The 27,685-nt window shown below is 34.2% G+C and overlaps 1 protein-coding gene across 1 annotated transcript in view; it reads right to left on the bottom strand.

The window, feature by feature from the left end:
- Window positions 1-27,685, bottom strand: part of LOC114330082 (sulfotransferase 1C4-like) — a 98,339-nt gene that overhangs the window by 20,461 nt on the left and 50,193 nt on the right. The window contains exons 5-6 of the mRNA XM_050642606.1: window positions 21,730-21,928; window positions 17,795-17,921 (exon numbers count right to left, since the gene is read on the bottom strand). Coding sequence (XP_050498563.1) covers window positions 17,795-17,921; window positions 21,730-21,928 — 326 coding nt within the window. The remainder of the gene's footprint in view (window positions 1-17,794; window positions 17,922-21,729; window positions 21,929-27,685) is intronic.

Below are 27,685 nucleotides of genomic sequence, written 5' to 3'. Positions count from 1 at the left end.
AATTCACACATCCACCATTTCGTAAGGGGATTTTTCCACATTCTCTATTTCATCTATTTGATTTCGTACGAGTGGTCGTTAAACCAATAACCTTGGATCTTTGGTTCACTGAGTGTGTTTCAAAGATCTACATCTTATGTTATATATATATATATATATATATATATATATATATATATATATATATATATATATATATATATACATCCTACTATCAATTTGGCATCGATACATTATGCATTTACCATCGATTTGGCATCGTCTTGCAAAGTGGCATCTGTATATCGATGCCACTTTACACTACCTTAATAACTTTTTTTCTGCACTTGTTACCAGAAGTCTAATCAACTCGGTAGTTAGAGATTTGATTTCTTGATGTTACTTTAATATATCAGCTTTCTTTGTTTATCCCTTACTAAGTTATATAAGTATATTCCATAAAATGTATGAGTCCAAAATTATGGTACAGTGAAAATATTATATACATTTAGTTCAGTGTTTTACCGTTTTGTCGCTGCCGCTATATACATGAAAACGTATATCCCACTTTCATTATCAATCATTTTGGCATCAGAAATTTGGCATCACTGTTGAATATAATATTATCCACACCGAAAAATAGGCAATTTGAGAATGTATATATTATTTTCATCAACAAATCATTCTGGCATCATGTTGTTTTCACCCAATTTTGAAAAAATGTGAAAACTTTGTATTATCCACGTCCGTCTGTCTGTAATCACAACTCCTCCATCAACATACCAGCTAGAATGACAAACGAGGTGTCAACTGAAAGCTGATAATCCAAGGATGGTACTAAAGGTGAGATATTTGACCTTGGCGGTCTGTTTGTCGGTCTGTCCGACCGCGAATATAATTCCTCCATCATTATACCAGGTAGAATGACAAATGAGGTGTCAAATGAAAGCTTATAATCCAAGGATGGTACTAAAGGTGAGATATTTGACCTAGGCTGTCTTTCCGTCGGTCCGTACGACCGCGAATATAACTCCTTCGTCATTATACCAGGTAGAATGACAAATAAGGTGTAAAATGAAATCTTATAATCCAAGGATGGTACTAAAGTTGACATATTTGACATATGCGGTCTGTGCGTCGGTCCCTCCGACCGCCAATATAACTCCTCCATTATTATACAAGCTTGAATGATAAATGAGGTGTCAAATAAATGCTTATAATCCAAGGATGGTACTAAAGGTGAGATATTTGACCTAGGCTGTCTTTCCGTCGGTCCGTACGACCGCGAATATAACTTCTCCGTCATTATACCAGGTAGAATGACAAATGAGGTGTCAAATGAAAGCTTATAATCCAAGGATGGTACTAAAGGTGAGATATTTGATCTAGGCTGTCTTTCCGTCGGTCCGTACGACCGCGAATATAACTCCTCCGTCATTATACCAGGTAGAATGACAAATGAGGTGTCAAATGAAAGCTTATAATCCAAGGATGGTACTAAAGCTGACATATTTGACTTGGGCGGTCTGTGCGTCGGCCCCTCCGACCGCGAATATAACTACCAGCTTGAATGATAAATGAGGTGTCAAATAAAAGATTATAATCCAAGGATGGTACTAAAGGTGAGATATTTGACCTAGGCTGTCTTTCCCTCGGTCCGTACGACCGCGAATATAACTTCTCCGTCATTATACCAGATAGAATGACAAATGAGGTGTCAAATGAAAGCTGATAATCCAACAATGGTACTAAAGGTGAGATATTTGACCCAGGCTGTCCTTCCGTCGGTCCGTACGACCGGGAATATAACTCCTCCGTCATTATACCAGGTAGAATGACAAATGAGGTGTCAAATGAAAGCTGCTAATCCAAGGATGGTACTAAAGGTGAGATATTTGACCTTGGCTGTCTGTCCGTCGGTCTGTCCGACCGCGAATATAACTCCTCGATCATTATACCAGGTAGAATGACAAATGAGGTGTCAAGTGAAAGCTTATAATCCAAGGATGGTACTAAAGGTGAGATATTTGACCTAGGCTGTCTTTCCGTCGGTTCGTACGACCGCGAATATAACTCCTCCATCATTATACCAGCTTGAATGATAAATGAGGTGTCAGATGAAAGCCTATGATCCAAGGATGGTACTAAAGGTGAGATATTTGACCTAGGCTGTCTTTCCTTCGGTCCGTACGACCGCGAATATAACTTCTTTGTCATTATACCAGGTAGAATGACAAATGAGGTGTCAAATGAAAGCTGATAATCCAAGGATGGTACTAAAGGTGTGATATTTGACCTAGGCGGTCTGTCCGTCGGTCCGTACGACCGGGAATATAACTCCTCCGTCATTATACCAGGTAGAATGACAAATCAGGTGTCAAATGAAAGCTGATAATGCAAGGATGGTACTAAAGGTGAGATATTTGACCTTGGCGGTCTGTCCGACCGCGAATATAACTCCTCGATCATTATACCAGGTAGAATGACAAATGAGGTGTCAAATGAAAGCTGATAATCCAAGGATGGTACTAAAGGTGAGATATTTGACCTTGGCGGTCTGTCCGTCGGTCTGTCCGACCGCGAATATAACTCCTCGATCATTATACCAGGTAGAATTACAAATGAGGTGTCAAATGAAAGCTTATAATCCAAGGATGGTACTAATGGTGACATATTTGACCCAGGCTGTCCTTCCGTCGGTCCGTACGACCGGGAATATAACTCCTCCGTCATTATACCAGGTAGAATGACAAATGAGGTGTCAAATGAAAGCTAATAATCCAAGGATGGTACTAAAGGTGAGATATTTGACCTAGGCTGTCTTTCCGTCGGTTCGTACGACCGCGAATATAACTCCTCCGTCATTATACCAGGTAGAATGACAAATGAGGTGTCAAATGAAAGCTAATAATCCAAGGATGGTACTAAAGGTGAGATATTTGACCTAGGCTGTCTTTCCGTCGGTTCGTACGACCGCGAATATAACTCCTCCATCATTATACCAGCTTGAATGATAAATGAGCTGTCAGATGAAAGCTTATGATCCAAGGATGGTACTAAAGGTGAGATATTTGACCTAGGCTGTCTTTCCTTCGGTCCGTACGACCGCGAATATAACTTCTTTGTCATTATACCAGGTAGAATGACAAATGAGGTGTCAAATGAAAGCTGATAATCCAAGGATGGTACTAAAGGTGTGATATTTGACCTAGGCGGTCTGTCCGTCGGTCCGTACGACCGGGAATATAACTCCTCCGTCATTATACCAGGTAGAATGACAAATCAGGTGTCAAATGAAAGCTGATAATCCAAGGATGGTACTAAAGGTGAGATATTTGACCTTGGCGGTCTGTCCGACCGCGAATATAACTCCTCGATCATTATACCAGGTAGAATGACAAATGAGGTGTCAAATGAAAGCTGATAATCCAAGGATGGTACTAAAGGTGAGATATTTGACCTTGGCGGTCTGTCCGTCGGTCTGTCCGACCGCGAATATAACTCCTCGATCATTATACCAGGTAGAATTACAAATGAGGTGTCAAATGAAAGCTTATAATCCAAGGATGGTACTAAAGGTGACATATTTGACTTAGGCGGTCTGTGCGTCGGCCCCTCCGACCGCGAATATAACTCCTCCATTATTATACCAGCTTGAATGATAAATGAGGTGTCAAATAAAAGATTATAATCCAACGATGGTACTAAAGGTGAAATATTTGACCCAGGCTGTCCTTCCGTCGGTCCGTACGACCGGGAATATAACTCCTCCGTCATTATACCAGGTAGAATGACAAATGAGGTGTCAAATGAAAGCTAATAATCCAAGGATGGTACTAAAGGTGAGATATTTGACCTTGGCGGTCTGTCCGTCGGTCTGTCCGACCGCGAATATAACTCCTCGATCATTATACCAGGTAGAATGACAAATGAGGTGTCAAATGAAAGCTTATAATCCAAGGATGGTACTAAAGGTGAGATATTTGACCTAGGCAATCTTTCTGTCGGTTCGTACGACCGCCAATATAACTCCTCCGCCATTATACCGGGTAGAATTACAAATGAGGTGACAAATGTCAAAGTTTAGTAAAAATGACTCAAAATTAGTAAATTCGTATATCAATCCACGCAAAGTTTCACGTAAAATTCAAATATCGTCTTCCAGTTCTACTTTCGATTACTTTGGGTGAAAATCTAGGACTTACGAAGTCCAATTACTCGTTTTGTTTAAAAATAAGGCATATCATAGACATGCCTTAGGCATCATAGAAGACAATGACACAGAAAAATCAAAACACAGCAGCATGTCAAAAAGGCCTTAGTTATGTATCTTCGGTCCTGTTAGTCCAATCGTGATGTATAGCACCTCAAATGATAGGATTTGACAAACAGAATACAATGACATAGAAAAATCAAATACAACAGCATGTGAAAAGGGCCTTAGTAGCGTATCTTCGGTCCTATTAGTCCAATCGTGACGTACAGCATCTTAAATAATAGGACTTCATAAATAGAATCAAATTTGACACAAACAAATCAAATACAGCAACAAGTCAAAAGGGCCTTTGTTATGTATCTTCGGTCCTATTGGTCCAATCGTGACATACAGCAACTCAAATGATAGGGTTAAACGAACAGAATACAATGACACAGAATAATCAATTGCAGCAACATGCCAAAAGGGCCTTATTTACGTATCTTCGCTCCTATTGGTCCAATCGTGGAGTACAGCACCTCAAATAACTGGATTTGTCAAATAGAATACAATGACATAGAAAAATCAAATACAGCAGCATGTCAAAAGGGCCTTAGTCTTGTATCTACGGTCCTATTGGTCCAATCGTGATGTTCAGCACCTCAAATAATAGTATTTGACAAATAATATAAAATGGCACAGAAAAATCAAATACAGCAACATGTTAAAAGGGCCTTAGTCATGCAGCTTCGCTACAATTGATCCAATCGTGACGTACAGCGCCTCAAACGATGGGATTTAACGGGCAGAATGCGGCTGTAGACAAATCAAAATGGCGGCATGTAATAGCACCTTAAAATTGTAGAAATAAAATGGATTAACGCACAGAGGTGTATGACATATTATGTGACAGTATTTAATAAATTAAATACGATTACATATGTCCAGTTTTTGACAAGTGACTTCTCTACATGATAAACGCGAAAAGGCTCCGTTCGTTCACTGTTCGACATAGGCCTCCCGTTCACTGCATATATCCACTGCTTCCTGAATCCGTGACATAAGAGGATAGAATTTAACGAATTAAACGACAAAGAAGACTAAACAAGGCAGCGTGCGGGAAAAACAGGACCATCCTTTGTATACTCCACAGGAAAGCATTATATATTCAACGTTAGAATTATGTTATAGTATAAGGGTATATATTTTTAAATGATAAATATATTTTTTTATTTAGTACATTCCGTACGTTTTTTAAACATGATCAGGAGAATTTGTTGCCTGAAGTCTATAAAAGAATTTCCTAACAATCCTTGTGTTATGGATTATTTTTGAGAATGTGTTTAAAAGGTAGCTTACATGCTTATTGTTCAATGGTCTTATCAGTTTTAAGCGCTTGTCTTTTTGTAGGGCTATTAATTGTGATTTCAACCATTCTTGCGGGACAATGCCTTTTCAGTAAATGAAGTGAATATTGTTATACATTTAATTTTTTTCCTCAATTAATTGGATGCCCCCTACTGGTGTTTGGTCTAAGCTTACAGCTTTTCCCCATTGAAGCTATTTTATAACTAATTATAATTAGGGGTACGGAATTTTCGCAAACAAAAACATGAATTTCGCATTTACTTTTTTTTATAATTACAAAATTTCGCATTTATTTTTAACTACGAGTAAAACAACAGAAAACATTAAGTAAAAGCTAGCATCGTTGTAATTTCGACATTCGACTCTTTAAGAGCTGTTCTTCGATCTGTCACTACAATATTATATGTGCTGAAGAATCGTTCTGCGTCTACGCTGTTCGTTGGACTCCAAATGCTCTGTAATGCTGCTTTAGCAAATGACGGAAAACTGCACTGTGTAGCAATTGTGTCTTGTGTCACACAGATATAGGTCATCTGTTGCAAATTCTTTGACTCGATCACTCAAAATTGTTTTAGGGCGTCCCATTTTAGGGGATACTTTAAGTAACTTTATGTTACTATGAAAACTTTTTTGATAGACCATGTTCTTAATAAAAATTGACGGAATGAGCACTGATTGTCCTGTTTGACTAATTTATATGTTTAGAAAATAAGAATTAGCCGACTTTTATTCCTACTTAGATTTTTACCAATACAAAAGACCGAAATGCAGATAACAACAGTCAGATTATTTATATTTCTCAAAGAATCAACATTGAAAAATATCAATTCCTTATCTTATCTTTATCTATTTAATGTTGAACAATGAAAGTTCCTTCTGTTTCAACACGTGTTAGAAAAATAAACAACCTTTCAAAAATTATGTACAATAGAAAACTTTCCTTAAAATCTTTCCATGCCTTATTTACTACGTAACTACCTACTTATTTACGGGCGAGTTGGGCACCTGCAGGTATTTCGCGGAAATAAACAAAAACTCCATATTTCACATTTTTAGCATTTATGTTCAAAATTTCGCCGAAATTCGCATCTATTTCGTAAAAACGAAAATTCCGTACCCCTAATTATAATAAAACAGTTGGTCCAGAATCATTATCTCGTTGACTGTTTCTTGTTTATCGTTGATAATTCTGCCGTTTGAACCTTCTGATAATCCATATATTTTCTCTATCTGCTCTTAAAGTGTGTTTATTATATTATTTTCTTTCTCATTTAATTTACACCGATCCAGACTAGTATAGCTCCATATAACAGTTCTAGTTCTGCAGTAACGAATCAATACTTTTATTTAGCACATTAATTTTTGTTTTGTCTTCGGGTCTATTAAATAATTTTCTTGCACTGTTTCTCGCAATTTTTAATTATCCATTTATTACTCTACTTGTCTTATTTTTTGAATATACGACTTGAATAAAGACTTTAATGTTTTTCCAGTAGTTATTGTTTAGTAGACTGGAATATTGAGATATTAATTCTTTACATTACATATTTGTCTTTCGGTGATTTTCTATTATTAATATGAAGCTGGAAGTGTTAGGTTACACTGGTTTTTGGTATTTGGTCCAGAGTTCCCTCTCAATTCTTTTGTCGGATTTCTCTTTAATATTATCACTGCATGCACTGGTACTAGGTTCTGAGTGCTCCAGTGCATGCACTTATCAGTGCATGCACTGGTACTAGGTTCTGAGTGCTCAGGTGACCTTTGAAGGACTCCCAATTACTCTATTTCGTCCACTTCTTCTGAGGTGGGTTCAGAAGTGGATATCAACTTCTATTCCATTATTCCATATCTATTTATATGCCATCTAATGATTTTACTTTAAATTTAGCTGCTTGATCTTCTTCATGAGTAATAAAATTTTTGTTATTTTTGCTACTTAGCATAAAGCATTAGAAAGTCTGTAAGCTTTTTTTGTGAACTGCTGAAGTGCGTCCTATAAAAGTAGACATATTTTCATGAAAAACATGTTTTCATGAAAATTCTTTAATTTTATTCAATATGTTCAATACAGCGATTTTAACGGTTTTACAAATTTTTTATGTCGATGCCGTGCGCATAATACGATTCTGAAAGCTCTGAAAAATAGTTATTTTTTTCTTCAATTATCTCAGCTGATTTTTTTATTTACGAGTCATTTCTTCAGATTTGGGAACACTTAATAATCGGAGGGGGCCAAGTCAGGAGACTAAGCCGCATGAGAAAGTAATTCGAACCCCAACTCGAATTTTTGCTACTGTGACAACGCTCTTGTGAGTCGATGTATTGCCTTAGGTCTTGAGAACACTTTAAAGAACACTTTTTTCTTCTGTTTATAGAGTCGTTTTTCATTCATCACATACCGGAACTCACCATATAAATTTTGAAGACCCTGACATCAAAACTGTATTAAATTATATGTGATCTAAGTAAGTTATAGAAAAAGTCAGAATAGATAGAGTAGAACACTTATAAAAAAATTGTAACAAGCAATTGGACATCGTAAGTTCTAATTTTTCACCCAAGGTGACCGGAAGTTGAACCGGCAGTCGATATTTGAACTCTTCGTGTAACTTTTTGTCAGTTGATATGACGGATGAATTTTGTTCACCGACAGACATGGACGAACAGACAGGCATGAAACCGGAAGTATGTATTTGTTCTGGTCTTTCTTAGTCGCGTTGAATAATAGTTTGTACTATTTCGACAAATTTAAAACAGTACTTTCGGTTGCAACTCTGGAACCAGTGTTACCAGATCTCCTGTTTTAGCAGGAGATCTACTGTTTTCATACTTCTTCTCCTGTTCTTCTGTTTTCAATCTCAAATCTTCTGTTATATTTTCCACTAGAATATGGTATGTTTGTATTAAATTTGAGAGATTATCTAGCGTTATCAGACAATAAGTTTAAACATTTGTGAAACCTGAATTTAAACTTTGTTCATGGTGACAGTCCATCACATTCAAGGCCATTAATTAAATAATTAATTGAGCAGTAATTAATAGAAGTGAAGCAAGACAGTCCATGACTAGTTTCTGACTGATTCGCATGCGCAGCTCCGTTTTCAAGCGCTTGAAAACGGAACTGCGCATGCGAATCAGTCAGAAACTAAGCATGGACTGTCTTGCTTCACTTCTATTAATTACTGCTCAATTAATTAAATAATTAATTACTTAATTAATGGCCTTGAAAAATAGCCATAAGATAGTTATTTTGTTCAATTTAACTACATTTTATTGTTTTATTTAAAATTATTAAAATCTCCTGTTTTCTCCTGTTTTTTTATGTCCAATTCTACTGTTACGAAAAATTTTCATCTGGCAACACTGTCTGGAACAGCCAGTCCGAGGTCAAACTTCTCACATAAAATATCATATTTTGGTTATAGGCTTTCATTTGACACCTTATTTGTCATTCTTTCTGTCCTACTAACAGAGGAGTTGTGTTTATTGACGGACAGACATGGATAATTCTAGGTTTTCACATTTAATAATAAAAACAATAATTATATAATTCAGTTAACCTGACTATGTCATTGTGATAATGACTTCTTATCTAAAAGTGACAACGGCAATCATTCCATTCACTCACGGTAAAATATCGCAAAACCTCCAGATTTTAAAGAACCGCTTGGATTGACATGAAATTTGGCACACACGTAGCTAAGATGCCAAAGAAAAAAATGAGATTATGCCGATATGTTCTCTTGCCCTGGATGTGACTTTCACTCCTTCTTGGGGGTGAAAAAACATACGTTCAAAATAAGTCCGGGAGTGGATAAACTGACTAATTCTAATTCTAAGCAAATTTTGTTCTATAAAAGTTTTAAACGGCTGAAAATATTATAAGAATTTTTTGCTCTACATTGTGCTTTCTATCTATACCTTTAAGGAACGCACTATTTTCGGGGACACCCTGTATATGATCTGTAAGTTGCATTGGTTAAAAATGCTTATTTTTGAAAGGGGTTTTGTTGAAAGGGCTCTAACGAATCACTAGTCACGAGTATGTATATGCAAATTTTAAACAGCCATTTCTTAACCAATTTTTGTCTTCCAGAAAATCAAAAAATCCCAAATATTTAAAAAAGCAAAACCTACATTTTTTACTCTTTAAGATATTTGGTATCACTAATAATTTTTAAGTTATTTTGAAAAAGTCTTTTTTTTTTTCAAAATTAATGATTTAAAATTTACTTTAAAACCAAATTTTTTCACAAATAAGCACTTTGAACTGATGAAACTTACAAACACAAACAATACATAAAGTTACTTGTGAAGTGGTAACGATTAATTCCATTTGGGCTGTTAATTAGAGGGAGATTTTTACGATATTTTTAACCAAAAAATAAGGAACAACTGTATTTTGAGCGTAACTTGCTTACTCTTGCTGCTAGAAACTTTTTAAAAAAATAAAAATAAATGTTTTCTTAAACACTTTAAAAAAGTTGTAATAAGTTTTCCCAGAAAAGTGTTTCATTTTTTTATTTCACGTTAAAATATTCGATTTGGAATTTGACATATAAGAGCTTATTTTTCACTATAGTCTGTTTTTAAATCAAGAGGAGTAATTCAAATTTCCCGCGCCGTAAACCTTGTTTGTAATTGGTACAACCTCAGGCAATTTTACTCATATCAAATTTTGACAATAATGACATTTATAAAATTTTAACACTATTGGCATTTCATAGGTTAGTTTATTTATTTTATCAGCGATTTTTGCATTTTCTGCGTTATTCCTTTTATTTTTAGATTTTTAGTCAATATTACCGTCAAAGGCCGATATGATCAACCAAAAAAGAAGATGTATCTGAAGATATTTCTAGTGACTTTCTTGGGTGTGAATCTGTCTTTTTACCCTAATAGCACAAGGACGTCCAATGGACGTCCATAGGACGTCCTTCACGGACTTTAAGGACGTCCGTTTACGTCCGAGGAACGTCCTTTATACGTCCTATTTTGGTCCAAATGTCGCGCTACCGAACGTCCATTGGACGTCCATCTAAGGTCCGAGGGGACGTAAATTGGACTTTAATCGGACGTAAATTGGACCTTAATCGGACGTCCTAGGGGACGTAAATTGGACCTTAACAGGACGTCCTAGTTTGGTCCAAAGCCACATTGCCAAATGTCCAATGGACGTCCACCTAACGTCCGAGGGGACCTAAATTGGACCTTAATGGGACGTAAATTGGACGTTAATCGAACGTCAATTGGACCTTAATCGGACGTAAATTGGACCTTAATCGGACGTCCTAGGGGACGTAAATTGGACCTTAACAGGACGTCCTAGTTTGGTCCAAATGCCTTGTTGCCAAACGTCCAATGGACGTCCATCTAACGTCCAATGGACGTCCACCTAAAGTCCGAGGGGACGTTCGGTGGACGTCAATTGGACCTTCATAGGACGTCCCAGTTTGGTCCAATGTCGTGCTGCCGAACGTCCATCTAACGTCCTGAGAGGACGTTCGGTGGACGTCTAGCGACGATATTTAGACCTGTGGAGAATGTATTGTGGGAAATAAAAAATACATTTTTTAAGGAACTTATATTACATCTTATATTAAATTACAATTATTGGATATTACATTATTTACATTAAATTACAATTACACTTCTCCAAGAAATTAACGCACCACCTTAAAATGATGCATTTTTGATGTCTCGAATTTCCTAAACCTGTTGTCCAATCTCAGTGATTTTTTTTATAATATTATAGCCTAGACTACAAGGTTACCTCCTTAAGCTTGTCATGAACGGGGAGCTATACTGTAATATATTATGTATATTATATCATATCACTCCCTATAGTAATGAGTGAGCCTGGAGACACGGAACTAATGGTTCCGTGTGTGCAGGCTCACTCATTACTATAGAGAGATATGTGATATAATATATATTACAGTATATAGCTCCCCGTGCATGACAAGCTTAAGGAGGTAACCTATAGCCTAGGCTATAATATTATAAAAAAATCACTTAGATGGGACAACTGGTTTAGGAAATTCGAGACATCAAAAATGCTCAATTTTTAAGGTGGTGCGTAATGGGCTGTATATTATACATATACATATTATTTCAAATCGACACCTTGCTCATTTGGAGATAATGGACAATTTCTTAAAAAGAAGATATTCTATCTATGTATACTTATTATACAGAGAGCACGTAAAGGTTGGAATAAATTCATTTTTTTTGAGAATGGAGGATTTTGGAGAAAAATCCCGAAACAGGTCAATTTTTGTTTTTAAATTACGACTTTTTGGCATATATATCATACTAGTGACGTCACCCATCTGGGCGTGATGACGTCATCTATAATTTTTTTAAATGAGAATAGGGGTTGTGTAATAGCTCATTTGAAAGGTAATTCAATTCTCTATTCAGTAATATAAACATTAACATAATTATTTATACAGGGTGTCCAAAAATTTTTTTTGATTAAATTAATTGACATGGAAAGAAGAATGTATGTAATTTATTTAATTCAAAATACATTTTACTGCTCTCAGAAAACAAAAAAATGTTTATTTGAAAAATATTCATGGCTTTTCGCTTAAATTAAATATTCAAACTGTCACGAGGCTGGTGGGTGGCTGCTTTAATATTGAATTTAAGCAAAAAACAATATTTATTTGCCAAATAAACATTTTTTGTTGTCTTCTGATAGCAGTAAAATGTATTTTGAATTAAATAAATTACGCACATTCTTCTTTTTATGTCAATTAAATTAATTCAAAAAATTTTTTTTGGACACCCTGTATAAATAATTATGTTAATGTTTATATTACTGAATAGAGAATTGAATTACCTTTCAAATGAGCTATTATACGATCCCTATTTTCATTTAAAAAATTCATCGATGACGTCATCACGCCCAAATGGGTGACGTTACTAGTATAATATATATGCCAAAAAGTCGTAATTTAAAAATAAAAATTGACATGTTTCAGGATTTTTTTCCAAAATAGTCCATTCTCGAGAAAATGAATTTATTCCAACCTTTACGTGCTCACTGTATAGTGTAATATTATATTATAATATTATAATAATCATTCAACTTTTGTCTAATTTTTTTTCATCCGCCTTCGCTTTCTGTCTTTAGATAATTCAATATTATAAATAGATTATAAAATACTGAGATAAATACTTTTTGCTTACTAGGTACAATAACCAACCCAATCTGTTGGACAAAAGAACCGTTATGGGTAAAGGTAATAAGTTAAGACGAACAAAAGGCGACCGCGGTAGCGAAACTTTCCTTTAACAATTGTAATTCAAAATTCAAGGAAGTCTATACTTTATAGAAAATCAAAAAGATTGGCTAGAATACAAATATGTACTTATACAGAGTGTTTGGTAAAGAATATGCCATAGATTAACCTTAGATTTCGGAGGGTAAAATAGGTCGATTTAAGTTAACTTACGTTAGTACTAAAGTTGATAATAACCGAAATACAAGGTGTCAAATTTAAACTTTTATTTTATTTATTCTTGAATATTTCCTAACAAGCATGGGATAATATCACGAAATTTGGTAAGCGGGGTTTTTTTTGGGACAAGAAATCTAAATTCAACACCAAAATTGATGTATTGCCCAGGAAATAATCAAGAATAAAATAAAAGTTTAAATTTGACACCCTGTATTTCGGTTATTATCATCTTTCGTACTAAAGTAAGTTAGCTTAAATCGACCTATTTTAAGCTCAGTAATCCAAGGTTAAGCTATGGCCTATTTTTTACCAAACACCCATAAGATTGAAAAATGTATGAAAAATATACCAGAAAGAATAAGAAATATATATCAAAGAGCATGAAAAAATATGTAAATGTAATAAAAAACGTAAATAATACCAATGTTTGGATACCAGTTGTCCTGGCTGGTGGTTTTTTCCATCATTCTCGGTGAGTTTGTCCTCTAGGCCATCAGGGATCGATAGGCTATGTCCAGACGGTGGTAGCAGCAGAGTCTGAATGCTTCCTCTTTGGCGTTCACTTACCAAGAAGTGACTGGCTGCAACGTGGAGCTCCAGTAGCTGTCTGGGGTTGATGGCTCCGAAAACTCCTCATCTGATCGAGGAATCAGGAACATAGACTGTTTCGGCACTTCAGAAAAACTCCAGGAGCAGGAATCCTCAGGGTGGTAGATTAAAATGTTGTGCGCCTATGTCAAAGGGGCACATAATAATCCATTGGATGGGCTTATGCATTGATGCTCTAAATGGCCCGATGAGGCGGTCGGACTCTGTGTTATGTTGTGAAACAGCGTCTTCATAGTTTTACGTAATATATAGTATATGTATAAGTATATTATACTTTAATTCGTATATAATATAATTTCTTACATTATGAAAATCAGTGGTTAATGAATAAAATTCTACGCGGGAGCCCTAACGACGACAACGACTGAGAGATCAACTCTCCAACTTCGAACTGATATCGGTGGGTGAATCGAAAATCTATCGCCTATCGTTATAGTTTTGTGAACAGAGGAACCAAGTAGTGGGGGTGATTTTCAGACGTCCACAAAAAGTCCGTATTTCGTCCAGTACGGACGTCCAAAGGACGTTCGTATTTATTCCACCATCGGACGTCCACCATCGGAAGTCCGAAGGACGTACATATTTAGTCCACCGAAGGACGTCCAACGTCGGACGTCCGAAGGACGTACATATTTAGTCCACCGAAGGACGTCCAACGCCGGACGTCCAAAGGACGTCCATTTATAGTCCATGGACGTTAGGACCAAAAATGGACCTATTTTCGACGTCCAGAGGACGTCGTGTGCTATTAGGGTTAGTTTACCTACTCCTCTTAATTTTAAAACAAAGCTTAGCAATAACTCTGCTTCTACTGGGTCTACAGACCTGACACATATACCATTTTTTCACTTTTCTATAAGCTATATTTGCTATTTGCTAATTTTTTTTTTCAATAAAATAGGTACCTACTTTTTGAGTTATTTGCGAAAAACCGTCTAAAAACGTGTTTTTTTTTTGTTGAAAAATGAACATATTCACTCGCAAATATCTCTAAAAGTATTGACTTAGTGAAAAACTCTATAAAATAGAAGTTGCTTAGAATTAGTCAGTTTATCCAATTCCGGACTTATTTGAACGTATTTGTTTTCATCCCCGATAACGGACGAAACTCACCTCCAGATCAAAAGCACATATCGGCACAATATCACTTTTTTTCTTTAACATATTAGCTATGTGTGTCCCAAATTTTATGTCAAACCAAGCGTTTCTTCAAAATTCTGAACAAAAACCGTAAGTAAATTAAATGAAAATGTAAAAGGTACATTCCATGTCAAATCACTTAGGCAAAAAAATTTGGATCTCCGATTTGAAAATTGGTATATAGCTTCTGCGGGACGTAAAAAGAAGATATTTAAGGTCAAAAAATCTTCTTCTTCTTTTTTTCTCAAAATGTTATTTTATGCGATTTTACAGTGATTTGGTGTTTATTTAAACAAATTTGCATTTTCTGTCGTAAAGTATCAATAAAAAACATAATATTTTAATAGAAATGACTCAAAAATGTCATTATATGGCATTATAACAAGTTATTTTGAATCAAAACAAGATTTTGATCAAATTTTATAGTGTAAAAAACGTTAAAATACCGTTTTTTTCCTGGACATTTTCCTCCATTCCCAAAATACATCATCATCGATTTGGCTAAAAATTTGCCCGCAGATAGCTAAAAAAAAGGACTTTAAGTGGTTAGAAGGATTTGAATTATATTACAATACCAAAACAGTTACATGCAGTAATATCATACTCAAAAGTATATATTAGTCCAGTCGGGATAGCATTTGACCTTGAATGCCAAGCTGCACAAAAATTTATTTTTCTGATCTTTAGGGGAGTCAATAGTAGCCTAAATTTAAAATCGCGAATGAATTCCTCCGTTACGTTAGCGGCCATCTTGATTTTAAAGGAGAACCTGTTTTGCTCAATATCTCCGCCATTTTTAACTTTTCCACAAAAATGGAAGGAACTGAAATTGTTCCAAATAAATCGTATTTACAATTATTACAATTTATTTTTAACAATTTTTGTCGTGAGGTCGATATTTTCGAGTTAATTTTACTTACAGTAGACGCCTATATTTTTGACTATAATATTGCATGTAACTTTTTGGGTATTGTAATATAATTCAAATCCTTATGACCACTTAAAGTCCTATGTTTTGTCTATCTGTGGGCAAATTTTCAGCCAAATCGATTATGATGCATTTTGGGAATGGAGAAAAATGTAAAAAAAAAACGGTATTTTAACGTTTTCTACACTATAAAATTTGATCAAAAGCTTGTTTTGAATCAAAGTAACTTGTTATAATGCCATATAATGACATTTTTGAGTCCCTTCTATTAAAATATTATGTTTTCCATTGATACTTTACGAGAGAAAATGGAAATTTGTATAAATAAACACCAAATCACTGTAAAATCGAATAAAATAACATTTTGAGAAAAAAATAAGAAGAAGATTTTTTGACCTTAAATATCTTATTTTTACGTCCCGCAGAAGCTATATACCAATTTTCAGACAAATCGGAGGTCCAAATTTTTTTTGCTCCAAAATTGAGTGATTTGAAATGGAATGACACAAAATTAATTTTTCAAACAAATATTTTAAGTCGTTATGAGAAAATTATAATTTAACAGATGAAATAAAATAAACACAATTCAACTCGTAAAATATTTGGACCCTTACCAGCCGAACAGGTAAAGAACCCACCTTTTATATAGTTTCTAATATACCTTTTCTACCTGGCCTCAAACGCTCGATATTTTTAACTCGTGGCAACCTCGATTGACGGCAAATAGATCGCAAATACACATTTTTATGTGGTGGAAGTCAAAATGGCTGTGAAGTGTAAAAATTTTTGTATATAATTTAAATTTTTAAAATCAAAATTTTAGAAAACTGAGAACGATACAGGGCATTAAAAAATGCGCTCAACAAACATACACGAATTAAAATTCGAAAATGATAGTATTTCTTAGTGATGCCAAATGACTGCAACATGAAAAGATGACATAATGATAGCGGGATGTATATATATATATATATATATATATATATATATATATATATATATATATATATATATATATAAAAATGGGGTTGAAGTTTATTGGGTATCCAGCTGAATAAAACCAAGTGGTACTCTGTTTAACAAAACGTTATATTTCGCTGATTTTCATCAGCATCATTAGACGAAAGCTACAATATTTAAAAATGGTACAATTTTATAGTATGGTTTTATATATATATATATATATATATATATATATATATATATATATATATATATATATATATATATATATATATATATATATATATATTGTACTAGTGACGTCATCCATCTGGGCGTGATGACGTAATCGACTATTTGTTTAAATAAGAATAGGGGTCGTGTGCTAGCTCATTTGAAATGTTATTCGATTCTATATTCAGTAATATAAACATTAATATGATTGTTTATACAGGGTGTCCAAAAAATTTTTTTAATTAGATTAATTGTTTAATTAATAATTCAAAAATATTTTTTGGACACCCTGTATAAATAATGATCTTAATGTTTATATTACTGCATAGATAATTGAATACCCTTTCAAATGAGCTAGCACATGAGCCCTATTCTCATTTAAAAAAATAGTCGATTACGTCATCACGCCCAGATGGATGACGTCACTAGTACGATATATATGTCAAAAAATCATAATTAAAAAATCGAATAACTTTTGTATTTTCCATTTTTTCTAATTCTTCAAATGAAGCAGTTTACAAGGGGGTCAAAATATAGTGAATAACCCTGTACATTCATTGGGGCCGACCGACCGGCTCTGTCCCGTCATACAGCTGACCGACTATAATAACTTTTATTTATATTCAATTTAGAATGTGTGCACTGATTTTCAGCCTTAGTAAATGGATTTAATTACCTCCGCAGGTAAGCAACTTTGACAAGCTGTCGGTCCACCTGTTCTACGTTTAGCTTGACAGACCGCAGTATGTTTCTCTACACAATAACGGTGATCAACTGTGAAAAAACTAGCTTTAGTAAATTCAGAGAGATTTTTCGGCGCTGCCTCTCCGTCTATAAGGAAACTAGTTTATCTTAAAGTGTTGTTTTAGCCTTATAAGTATAATATACTTATTTTTTCAATATTTAATTTATTCTTAGTTTTTGTATTACCTAAACCACTTTGAAAGAAGTTCCAGAATTGGGCAAAATCGCCAGTGAATCCTTGCGTCCTATGAGCTCTGCATAAATGATAATACGAAACTGCAACGTCCTTAGGATTTCGAGCGACATATATAACCTAAAAAATTGATAGGTTGTTTTTACCACTAAATACATTAAAAATATCACAAGGAAAAAATTCCTATACTGGCTGTATACCATAACTCACAAAAAATAAAAACCTTATCTTGTAAAAGGTATATTTAAAATCCCTAAAAAGGGCTGTATTACAACAAAACGTTTTCGGAATCAATATTCCATCATCAGTGTTATCACAGGTTTACATGCTTTAAGCCACCAAAATGTACGGGTAAAAACCCTTAAATTGATAGTAAGCAGTTGGGGTTACCTTATATTATCTGATTTTAAAGGATGTTAAAAATATTTCCAGATTAACCCTTGGCATCACATGACATCAACCATATTGGTTGGGAAATTGTAGGTCGAACCTTACATGGCAGAGTTTAGGTGATAACTCAGTTGTCACCTAAACATCTGGATCATGTTAATCTGGAAATATTTTTAACATCCTTTAAAATCAGCTAATATAATGTAACTCCAACTGTTTACTATCAATTTAAGGGTTTTTACCCGTACATTTTGGTGGCTTAAAGCCAGTGGCGTACTGAGCATGGTTCCGCGGTTTCCGCGGACTCTGACCCCTTTTGCTTCTTCTTTTCTTAATTTCTAATTTGATTGAGACTTGAACAAGTACACACTAGGAAATGTAACTGCTTAATAAATTTTAATTTTTGTGTAAGTACTTATAAATAAAAACGAAGAATTTCTCAAAAAGTTTGAAAACAAAATTTATTAAGAAACACAGGGAACGTTTTTGTAAGGTCCCTTACTCGTTTTACCTGCTTACCAAAGCCTTTGTTTCAACACTTTTTTTAAAAACTTACCGCCGATGGCTGCCTACACGTGTTATTTGTATTTTTTTTTATATTAGCACGAATTATGAATGAGTTATAGGTAAACTACAAAGTTGCAGAAACTCGGAAACTGAGATATTTAATGCAAATTTTATACGCTGGGTCATAAAATAATCCCAATACAGATGCTTGATAATTTTTTTCAAAATCATTTTTTTTTAATTTATAACCCAATTTTTTTCAAAAATGAGCACTTGAACCGATAAAACTTACAGATCATACAAACAATCCATAAGTCAAGTAACTTGTGGAGCGTTAACAATTAATTTCATTTGGGATGCTAATTAGGGGGTGATTTTTACGATATTTTTACCAAAAAAAGGTACCAACTTTATTTTGAATTTTACTTACTTAATATTGATGCTAGGAACTAAAAAAAACAAAAATAAAGCTTTTTTAAAAACTTTAAAAAAGTTGTGATGACTTTTTTTTCGAAAAGTGCCTATTTTTTTAGTTATTTCACGTTGGAATATTCTATTTGGAATTTGACGAATAAGAACCTACTTTTCATCTTCGAATATACATAATTTTTTTACTTTTTGATAAGCTATATTTTTACTAAGAATATTTTTTTATAAGAAACTTATTTTTTGTTGAAAAATGACCATATTTACTCACAAATAACTCAAAAAGTATTAATTTAGTGAAAAAAAAATTAATTATAGATCTAAAGTTGCTTAAGTTTTTTTTTCTCTGATTCTGGCCTTGGTTTAGAGCTAGAACCTTTAGCCACGTAATTGTATAACTTATCACTAACTCAGGTGTAATGTGTAGTGTGTGTGTGTTGAGTAAGTGTCTTGTTACTTTACAAAGTCGACGTCATTGTCTTTGCAAAGAGACGCTAATTGTATCCGAACATCTGCGGTCCCTGTTGCTTAAGTTAGTTAATCTAATTCCAGACTTATCTTGAACGTCTGTTTTCCACCCATGAGTAGGGATGAAACTCACCTCCAGAGCAAGAGCACACATCGGCACAACATCACTTTTTTTGTTTGATATGTTATCTATGTGTGTGCCAAATTTTATCTCAATCCGAGCGGTTCTTTAAAAATTACAGCAAAAACCGTGAGTAAATGGACTATACATATTAATTTAATTTAATTTATTCAATAAACGGCAGAGCCAATTTACAAAAAATGTATAAAAAAAATGAAATATTATGGTAAACAGTAAAGATATCCAATTTTAACCTAAAATAACAAATAACAAAAGATAATAAAAATGACAACAATGACAACAATAAAAACCAACAAAATTAAATTAGTAACAATAATAAATAATTAATAAATTATAGGAACTTAGTACTTTACTTCAGTTACTGAATTATGTATGCTTCTTTTAAATACACGAAGACTGTCCACAAATGGATCAAGACTGTTTTGATTATGATTAATTAGACGCAAGGTGCGTGACAATGGGGAGTAAAAGCAATAGTTCGTATTGACTGCGTTCACCAGATGCAAACACATTCACAAATGTTTGCGCTTTGATTCTAAACTTGTTGACAGCGAACTGAACGGTTGGTTGTTTAGGTTAAAATTTGACATTTTGCTTGCTTGGTTTGAACGTAACCTAAAATAAATTTTCTCAATAAATACGTTTTTGAATTTATTTTTTTTATTAAAGGAAAAAAGAAAATTTATTTAATAGATAATAACGTAGCAGAATGTCTTCAGTAGCCTTTATTTTATATATAAAACCCTTATCAATATATTTTACAATATATACAATTTAAATTCCCGCCATATTTCAACACGTTTGCAAAGTTCAACTTAAATATCTTATGTTTGCAAAAATGGCGACCGCTTTCCAAACATGTTTGACGTTAGCAAGTCGTTCAGAACCATAAAGCGCAAACTGATTGCCAACGTTTGCATCTGGTGAACGCGCCCATTATGATAAGGTATGCGAAAAATTGGGGAAACCCGTCTTTGGACAGTATTGAGGCTTATATCTTGTAAGATAGTTGGGCAATGATATAGACCATTTAATATTTTATAAATGATTGTTAAATCTGATTTAGCCCTTCTTACTTCCAAGCTATCCAATTTAAATGTTTGATTAACCAGATCATAATTAATGTTAAAACCCTGACAAATATTGATATGAGCTCGAAATGCCAAAGAACGAAGAAATGTTTTCTGGACGGACTCAATATTTCTAATGTGACAAGCATAGTAAGGTGACCATATAATTGAGGCATATTCCAGCAATGAGCGCACAAAAGAAACATATAACCTTAAAAAACAATTCGGTGACAGTTGAGAACTATTACGTGTTATAAATCCAAGATTTCGCATACTCCTATTAATCATGTCTGTAATATGTGGTACAAAAGTTAATTTTCTGTCAAACAAAACACCTAAGTCTTTAATACAGTCCACAGATTCAATAACAGTATTGTTCAATATATACGTTTTTACAATGGTATTGTTAGAGCGACTGAAGGTAATACTAAAGCATTTTTTAACATTTAATTCTAGACCATTATCAGTACACCATACACATAAGTCCTTTTGTAGCAGATGTAGCAGATGTATTTTAGATCCTATATTAGCTTGACTTTTTATTAATATGTTTGATATATGATAATTATAATATATATGATGATTTATATTTATTGTTTATTAAAAACTTTTGATATGCAATGTTTCTTTTTATTGGGCGGGCGGGCGAGCCAGCAACTCAACTGGAACTAGGGCCCGCTGATCTATCGGTACGCCACTGCTTAAAGCATGTAAACCTGTGATAACACATATGATGGAATATTGATTCCGAAAACGTTTTGTTGTGATGCAGCCCTTTTTAGGGATTTTAAATATACCTTTTACAAGATAAGGTTTTTATTTGTACTAAATACATTATTTTGTATTTGTTGTCTATACCTAAGTTATGACCCCTGCCGTTCCTACCACACTATGATCTAATTTGATGAGATAATAATCTTCTTACCTTGGCTCCACTATCAAGTAAATTTGGTGGCAATAAACTCAGTGGTAAATGTGTTTTAATAAAACGTCGTCCATTCGTACCCTGTAAGTGTTTCCAACGCGGATAGCACAAATTTTCTATCATAGCACATCTTTCTGGATATGACTGGTTTTCTTCCAAAAATTGCTCCATCATTTTTTTATGAACGAAAGAACTAAACCTAAAATTGAGAGAGCAAATGAAATATTTACATATATGGTGTATGTTGCGGATGGCATGGGAGGTCTGGATATACTCCATCACTTGAAAAGACCAGTAAAAACTTCTATAGAAGTGATACAGTAAAAGTAAAGATGGGAACGATATTTTCCGAAAGATTTAAGATAACACATATGTAGGTTGCCGCAGGGCTGCTACACATCGTCAACGCTTTTTAAAATATTTTTAGAAGTAACCCTTAAACCTTCGAAGAGGAAATATAAAGGAACTGGGGCCGCAGTAAGAGACACACATTTATACACAATAAACTTGATCAGGTGATAGTGACGGGATAGATGATCAGGTGGTCATGACACATGATGAGGGAGATTAAGTTTTATGGTAAGAAAATAGGGCCAATAGTACTCCAAGAATGGTTTAGAAAAAAAATTTCAGGAAACAGAACACCTAACAACAACAAAAGAAGTAGTAAAAAAATAACTAAGAACGTGCTGGAATATATCGAAGAAAAAAAAATACTAAATTGGTATGGGTACGTCAAAACAACAGACAGAAATAAAGAGGCAGACTCAGGTAATCGTAGAGGGATTAAGCAGACGAGGCAATGGAAAAACGCTGAGGAGTAGACTTACGAAGAATGGCAGGACAGAGATAGATGGCGATAAAGGTTGAGAATAGGAGGAGAGCAACAGCTCTAGAATACTGGAAATATGGAGAACGAACAAAGAATATGATACAGTTCTTCGACGATTTCTGTGGGGGGGGGGGGGGAGGCGGTACTTAATACAAATGTAATCCCAGGTAAATGAAGACTGTGAGCAAGTGAAGATTTTAAGAGATGTGTATGATTGAGCAACAACTAGTGCTACTAGATATATGGGAGATACTGATAAATTTCAATTTAAGTTATATATTTATAAAAGGAGGATTGCATCCTACTTTTCAAATAGAGTCAATGTTTGTCTCGGGTTTATTCTTATTACTATTGGTGGTAGGGAAGCCCAAGCGGGGATTTTTGCAGTTACCCGAGAGCGTTAGAAAACCACATGAGGAGAAACCTTCTACCCTGTAAATGTACCCCTACCATTTTTGGACTCTAAATACAGGGGAGTTCAACGGCGTCACCAGGATGATTCTAAGGGGGGTTATAACTACTGGAGGGTCGCTGGGGGGTATGGAATAGTAATGGTGTTAAGCGTATAGAGCTCAAAGTACATCCCAATAGGGGGTTACAACCCCCCAAACTCCCCCCCTGGTTACGCCACTGTGGGAGTTCGTTAAGGGGGACCCGAAAAAAAAATATATCATTAGAAAAACTCGAAATCGTCAGATTAAGATAAGGTAAGTTATGTAGAACAGTGTACATAACATTTCAAAAATCTGACGATTTCAGCGGAACGTAAAGAAATTGGCAAGTCACAAAGTTTCACAAAAAAAAAGCGAATATTTCGCGAAAAGAACGTCAGATCGAAACACTGAAAAATACGTGTTCGATATTTTTTTAAAATCTATAGAATAACATCAAACACGACCACTCACGGAGGTGGGGTGGGGGTTACTTTAAAATCTTAAATAGGAACCCTCATTTTTATTGCAGATTGGAATTCCTTACGTAAAAATAAGTAACTTTTATTCGACACATTTTTCGAATTTGGGATATATGGCGCCATAATCGGAAAAAAGATTGTTGGAAATGGAAAATTAAATTAAAAATGGAAAGTTCCCACTAAAATGGAAAACTTAACTCTACTTTTTTTGGTTTTAGGACCTAATCTTCACAACCCATTAGACCATTCCAGAGTGACGTCATTTGACAGCGGTTGAGGGGCAAACATCTTGTAAACAAAGTACGTTTAGTGCAGAAAACCATTGTTTAATTTAAAAATATGATTAAAATACCAGCGTTTTGTTCAGTTGAAAAGTGCTCCAGTAAAGGTAAAAGAGATAAAGTGAGTTTTTTTAGTTATACGAGTATTTTTTTTATTGCGCATTTCAAGATCGAGTAATTTCAAATGCACTGTCAACAGAACATCGGGAATTGTGGGTCAAGAATACTGATTTTCTGATTATGCCGGGTTTGCATCCCCTGTGAAGGTGTTATAATATCCAATATTTGACATTTTTGTAGTTAAAATCACATCATTTTTATAATAAAACCAGAAAATAGCAAAAATTGCACTGAAAACACAATATTTGCCCCTCAGCGACGCTGTCAAAGTCCCGTGACCTGGAATGGTCAATAGGTCCCATAACGCTAGAGTAACTGCAAATTTAGCATAGGGTAACGGGTACAGTGATTGGCCACTTAAGGGATTTCAAATTGAATTAAAATTGTAAATTGGTATATTTTAATGTGAAATATTTTGTAAGGGTTTTTTAATAACAATGAATTATCAAATTTTATAAAAACTCAGGTTATTTTAGTAAAAATAATAATGTACATAAAAAATTAACACAAATTTAAAAACATACAAAATTACACAGTTATTGGCCATGCAAACATAGCTATTGGCATATAGAATTACAGTTATTGGCCACTCATAAAATTCCTAATTTTCTTTTTTTGTTTGTGCACTGAGGGCGCACAAAACTATTTAGATTGTCAATTTCTTGTTGTTTTTTAACACAACTACCAATATGGGAGCCTCTGACACAAAATAAACATTTTATTCCAACTTTTGATTTAGTTTAGGAACAAGAATAGCACAATTCTGTATACAAAAGATTATTATTTACAGGTATGTTGGTGTTGTCTGATTGTTTCACCAATATATCTGAGAGAATTTGTATTTTTTCATGTTCTGGATATCCCTCTGTTTCGAAAAACAACTTTCTTTTAGCCGACTCACCAGCACGTTTTTCTTGGCTGGTTTCCAAATTTGTACATTTGCTTTGGGAAGTATTACTTCAAATTTGATGAATTCTTATTGTTGGAGACATCAAAAGATACGTTATCAATTGAGGGCTGAATAGCGTTTTCCTCTACAGAATCAGGAAATTGGTTCCGTGGCAGTTCGTGGTTTTCTTTGGCGTTAATCACTTCTGGTATATGTACTCTAACTCCACTTCTCAAAGTAGTGCTTTTAATTGTATGATCAAGAAGTGTGTCTGATTTAAAAGTATTTGTATCTACAATATCACCTGTATTTAGTGTAACATTTTCTTTATTCTTCACAACATTTTGACATTTTTTGCTCTCGGAATTGGCTCTTGTGGCAATTTTTTTTATTACTTCCTTCTTGGTTTCTTTATTTTGTTTACCTTTATTGTTTGCTTTTGCGTCAATTCGCTTTTGTTTTCGTTTTAATTTTATTTTTTCTTGTTCGTCTTTCTCTTCAATTTTACGCCTCTCTGCATTTTGACGATCTGAAGAAGTAAGCACGAAGGGCAACCGTTCTGTTTGCTTTTTACCCTTTCTTTCTGGGGTTTTTGGCCAAAAAAGAATTTGTCAATTGAGATGTCAATTTCTTTATATAATGAGTTGTCTTGATTTATTAAAGGCAGATTATCGGATGTCGATTGAATATCTAAAGTCATTGTATCTTCTGTGACAATAGTATCTTTTTGTTTGGGTTTTCTCGTCTAAACTTTAATACTGCCCGGTTCCAATTTGCCTTTAATGGTTTAAATGCAGCAACATCTGCAGGCTGTATAATTCTGGTCGCATTGGGATATAATGCCACTAAAATAATTTGTAACTTTGAGCATAATTCACTGGTTTGAATGGTTAAGTGAGTTTTATGTCCATCAACGAACAAAATGACTGGAAATTTAGTGTTTTTTGCAACTAGGTACTTATATAAGACGTTTCCTATGTATTCATAGAAGTTTTTATTCTTCATCCATCCCGTATCGCTACAGCCTATGCCCCATTCTCGAGGAACTGAATTTATAACATTGCTAGGAAGTCGTTTGTATGGGTAAATAATCATCTGTGCTGTTATTTCTTCAGATGCTGCAAACCTAAACATAACTGTCAAATTAACTTTGGAGTGATGTTCTATTTGATATACATTTTTGCTTCCCTTTACAGCCAACACTCGTTTATTTTTGGGACACAAGAGGAAGCAGGTTTCATCCCCATTAAAAACACGTGAAGGGTCTTGAAGAATATCAATGTAACGTTTACGGTGTAAATATTTTTGAACACCGGTGAACCATTTTCTTATATCTTTTTCAGACACAACTGAACTTGCTGCTGTTATCGCTTCTGGAGTTTGCTCGCTTAAATCTGGATGTCTCTTTAAAAAGAATCTATACCAACCTCTTCCGGGCCGATTATCAATAAAAAGATTAGCACGTGGATTTGCATCAAGAAAACCTTTAACCGAGTCTTGTATATTTTCCACTCTTACTGGAAAACCTTTGTCTTGGCATGTTACTATCCAATTCTTTAAACGACTCTCTTCCTCCAAAGAAAGAATAGGATTGGGACCAAGGTTAGTTTTTTCATTAAATTTTTCGCTTGCTCTTAACTGCAGTGTTGCTCTTGCCATATTAAATTGTTCAGCGGCTTTCCTTTGGCTCATGTCATTTTCTATGGCCTGAAAAGCAGACTGAAGATCTTGTTCTGTATATTTTTTGTGATACGTTTTATCTTTCCGGATATTTGGCATTTTTTATTCTAAAAATAAAAATCATTTAATAGTATCTAATAATGTTATCTACAATACCGACGTTTCAAATTTGATTCAGATTGCCCGCATTGGCATTAATTTTATAACAACTAAAATAATTGTAATTTTATAAAAACGAATCCTGACAAAAAATATATTCTTATTACACATTACAGTTATTGGCCACCCTGTGGTTTAGTGATTGGCAGTCGGCCAACCACTAGTTATTGCCATAAAAAATAAGAAAAAATGCTTGAAATATGTTGTGTTGGGCCAAACTAAGCTAAAAGAGCCTAAATTATAATAAATATTTTAATTTAAAGTAGGTACAGTAATTGGTCGGTAGGCCAATCATTATAATGCGGACATATTTAAGATACAGTGCTTGGTCACTAAAATTTACCGCCAAAAAATTATAACCTTACTATTAAAACCACCGATAACGTAACATGTACCCCACTAAATCATCACAAAACATTAATATAAGCAGATACACAATATTATTAGCCAAGATAACTCACCTCATGAATGGCCTTCCTTAACAAATTCTTTAAAAACTCTTAAAACTGGATGCACCTGTTAAGCTTCGAACAACACACGCTGTCACAACTAGACAATATTAACTGACATAGATAATGGCTACACCAAGTATATAGCAATGTTGCCGAATTGCAATGCAAATACATTTATTTCCTTATACTTTCTAAAAATCTTAATATTTCGGATTTTTGTGAAAGTGGCCAATCACTGGTGACCGGCCGACAACTGTACCCGTTACCCTACTTGCCTCCCCTACTATGGAACAGATACAAGGGAAATACAAGATAACATTCTCGGCTGCCTATTGTAAGTAAACGATGTAATGTTAATAGGGAATAATAATAGTATATTATTCAACGAGCATGTAATGATGGCCATTACTCACGATGATGAAGTTTCATCAGAGTGAGTAATAGCCATTACATGCAAGTAGAATACTATACTTTTTCTACGGCTTTTTTTATTTGGATTTTTTTTTATTAAACACAAGCTGTGTTTAGACTACTGAAATCTGGTCATCAGTTGACCAATTACCAGTTCTTCTTTAACTTATATTACTAAATGATACATAATCTGAGATATTAACCCTATGGTGTCCTCTT

The sequence above is a fragment of the Diabrotica virgifera genome, chromosome 2 (genome assembly GCF_917563875.1).
Source record: "Diabrotica virgifera virgifera chromosome 2, PGI_DIABVI_V3a".
Lineage (NCBI taxonomy): Eukaryota > Metazoa > Arthropoda > Insecta > Coleoptera > Chrysomelidae > Diabrotica > Diabrotica virgifera.
Note: the sequence above shows the minus strand (reverse complement) of the source record. Positions and strands in the feature narration are given on the sequence as shown.